The sequence below is a fragment of the Nanorana parkeri genome, unplaced genomic scaffold (assembly GCF_000935625.1).
Source record: "Nanorana parkeri isolate BGI_ZX_2015 unplaced genomic scaffold, ASM93562v1 scaffold64, whole genome shotgun sequence".
Lineage (NCBI taxonomy): Eukaryota > Metazoa > Chordata > Amphibia > Anura > Dicroglossidae > Nanorana > Nanorana parkeri.
Genome location: NW_017306332.1, coordinates 2538503 through 2542240, shown reverse-complemented (window position 1 = coordinate 2542240; position 3738 = coordinate 2538503). Strand labels below are relative to the sequence as shown.

Sequence of the window (3738 nt, the reverse complement as noted above, 5' to 3'; positions counted from 1 at the left end):
AACTGATGACATTATCACGTCTAATGCAAGTCCATTCACCTGCATTAGACATGAGGACAACGAGGAACAATGCACAGCCAGAGTGGAGAGGGAGAGGTGAGGACTCACCACTGCATGACCGAGGATCAGGAAAGAATATCTTCTATATTCTGGCCCCTAGACCAAAGTGAGCAGTTAACCCTTTCAGTGTGGGGGTAGCACCACTGCAAGAGTTATTTCTTTAGATTCCTGGAGTTCCTCTTTAAAGAAAGGCAGCTCTCCAATCAAAAATCTTATGATGAAAGCAAATAGTTCTGCAGATCTGGAAATTAAAGAAGAACTCTAACAAATGTATCAATTGATGTTGGATATGTAAAAAAAAAAAAAAAACAAGAAAAAAACAACATAAAAATCTAATAAAAAGCATCTAACTAAAAGAAAAAGAAAAAAAGAGAGAACTCTGATCTAAGCAGAAAAATAATGGTTTTCCCCATTTTAGTAACCCCCCCCCAAAAGAAAATAACGAAAATAAAAGTGCTTTTACATTTCCTCCTAATCATATTGCGTGGAACTGTATTGTAACTGTGCCGTCTTCCTTATATTGGAAAGCGCTGAGCAAACTGTTGGCGTTATATAAACCATTGCTTAAGGCTCTGCTCACATATCTACGATGGGGGCGCTAGTGCGTTTCTGCATCGCACAAGATCGCTTGTTATACTGTTAGGTGCGCTGTGGTGCCATTATTTTTTTTTTTACAGGCACACCAACACTCCTAGCCGTTGCATCACGCCACAATGCATTGTAACCTATTGCCATGAACTGTGTTGCGATTTGTTTAAAAAAAAGGTAATTTAATTTAGTGTGACTTAGATGCGGTAGGCAGCCCCTTCAAATTAAGCACTGCCCTATGGCAACACAACCTGCAATGCTACATCACAGAGATGTAAATGTAACCTAAGGCAGGGGTAGGCCACCTCGGCAGTCCAGCTGTGGTGAAACTACAAATCCCAAGAGCCATCACAACACCTGCCACAGACGCGACTCCCAGAGGCATTATGGGATTTGTAGTTACATCACAGCTAGAGTGCCAAGGCTGCTTACCACTGGCCTAAAGTATTAGTGCAGGAGGCATGTCAGAAAGAAGGGTGATGGTCACAGGTCCCTCACACTATGTCATTGCGGTAACGCTCGTGCATTGGTGAGATGCCATTCATTTTGAAAGTTACCCCAACGCACCTGCTTTGTAGCACACCCCAATACATTGCAACGTACAGCTCTGCATTACAAAAGGAAGGTCATGTCTGATTTTGGACACACCGAGTGCATTGGCAGTCCGTTCAAAATGAACGGGGTGCCTTAGCGCAATGCACATTAAAACATGCAACGTAACATGCATATATGTATATGGGCCCTTATAGGCTAATTATGAAACCTGCATAAAAGTTCACACACAGACTAAGCTAGATGGACCAATTAGGAAGTTTCAGTTGCAGCATATACGTGAGCTGTATTTATTTCTGGAGACACTGGTATGTGCTCTCAATGTGCTGGTGTTTAACCCTTTCACTGTCTAAGCGATGGCCACATTCAGCATGACGGAAGATACAGTTAAATATGCAAAGATGACACGTACCTCCGACGTTTGTAATTGTTACAGGGACCCCCTGAACCTGGACTCCAGCTGTACCAAGATTTGCAACGCTGACAGTCTGCAGATTAGGCACAGATGTAAAGTGGGCAGCATTGAGTGTGATCGGGGTGCCAGAAACTGTAACTGGTGTAAGCTGGGCAATCGTTGTACCGCTACTGGTGGACACTGGGGTTATGGTGAGCTGTTGCTGCAGACCAGCGTTTTGAACTTGCAAGTTCTGAAGGCTTTGGATATTCTGAACCTGCACAGTCTGCCAGCTGATCTGGCCGGATGGGGTTAATGTCGGGGCTCTTATGAGAACCTGTGTTGGGCTTAGTGCTTGGAGCTGAATGTTCTGCAGCTGTTGCTGCTGAAGAGTCTGTATGGTCTGTCCTGACTGAAGCTGAAAAGACTGCTGTGGTATGGCTTGTATAATCTGCTGCTGTGGCTGCTGAATCTGAATCTGCTGTAAAACTGGCTGGCCCACAATCTGCACCTGCTGCAAGGAACTTGACTGGTCAGACACGTTCTGAAGTCCATTTGCCTGAAGCTGACTGCTACTCTGAGATTCAGATTCTGTAACAGAGGATGGCGACTCTTCCGCTGCACGTTCTGTACTTGCTGGTGTGCTTACGAACTGGCCTGATTCGGCTGTGCTGACCAGTGTGTCGCTGCTAGTCAGGGTGGTGGACACAGTGGTTGTACAGGTGGTGGATGAGGTGGAGGAGGAGGGAGAATCAGGCATGGTACTGACAGAGGATGTTGTGATGGGTGTAGACACCAGTTGATTTCCATTGATGACCCCGCCATCGGTGGACTGAATGATCTGTGCTGAACTCCCTCCAGCAGACAAACTGTTGATCACAGGCAGAGCCAGTGTCATTCCTCCTATGTTAATGGGTACGGTTGTCACAACTTGAGGATGGCCAGGGATGGTCTGCAGCTGCAGTGGTATAGAAACTCCAGGCCGAATCTGCACAGTTTGATTCGACAAGTTCTGTGCAATAATATTTCCAGATGTCGTTCTATTGCCAGCAGTGATAATGGCTTGATTGTTACCAGCGGGAATAAATTGGATTTGACCTTGCAAATCTTGCAGTGTGGTGGCATTTCCAGGGCTGATCTGAATGTGCTGACCATCCACAGTCTGAATCTGAGGAATAACTTGGTACTGCACGTTCCCACCAGGAGTCTGGACCTGGATGACCTGGAACTGCCCAGGGGCTGCAGCTGAAGTGCTAACTTTAGTTTTTGTGGGTGATGAATTCTCATTGCTGCTAGCGGACGAACCCGCAGTGCTAGCAGCTATTGAAATGCCTTGCTGAGCTATACTGTTTTCTTTCGAGATGGGAGGTGCGGCGGCGACTATTTGCCAGGCACTGCCTGCCAGCTGAGTGGTAACCAACTCCAGCTGCTGTGGCTGGTTTTGTAGTTGAACCAATCCTTGGCTGGGATCTATGATTATCTGCTGCTGTCCAGCCGCTTGATTTTCCCCAGTTGTCCCTATTTTACTGCAGGTTGCAGCTAGCAAAGCCAGGGGAGAAGGCTGAGAGTCCTAGTCAAAAAGAAAGTGGGAGAGAACAGAGAGAATGGGTGTGTTTCCATCTGGCTGCTCTAACAGATCTCTAACAGGAAGTGGTCACATTCTCAAAACTATCTTTTAGGTCTATAAATGTTTCAGCAAATTTCAAGCAGCAAGTTACAGGAAGCAACAGATGACATTTTCCGAAAAAAAAAAAAAATCTAAAACAAGCAGCCTTGCAAAAGGTTTAAAGTGAAACATAACTTAAAAAAAAAAACTGCAAGCAGGCAGACTCTTTATTGCAGAAGACACATGCCAAGTCTCGTCTGCAATTAAAGTGCAATTCCAGTTTCACAGCAGGTGCGGGAAACTAAAATTACCCTCACAAAGTGGTCCCCTCTGGCACCCCCCCATTACCCAGTGAGGTCAGGTGACCATGCTGACCAATGACTGCTAGCCATTTGCAAGCATTATTACATATACAGAGAACCGGGCTGCAATGCTGTGTCCCGTACACCAGCTGCAGCAGGAGAAAGGGGGGTGGGTGAACAGTGGCTCCCCCTAAGGTATGACTACCGGGGGGGGGGGTGGGGGCACTTCGAGGGGG

General features: G+C 46.3%; 1 protein-coding gene across 2 annotated transcripts in view; it reads right to left on the bottom strand.

The window, feature by feature from the left end:
- The window catches only part of SP4 (Sp4 transcription factor), a 22659-nt gene that overhangs the window by 12895 nt on the left and 6026 nt on the right, over positions 1-3738 (bottom strand). For both annotated transcript variants that reach the window (XM_018576327.1, XM_018576328.1), the window contains one exon: positions 1613-3164. In XM_018576327.1, the coding sequence (XP_018431829.1) occupies positions 1613-3164 (1552 nt within the window). The remainder of the gene's footprint in view (positions 1-1612; positions 3165-3738) is intronic.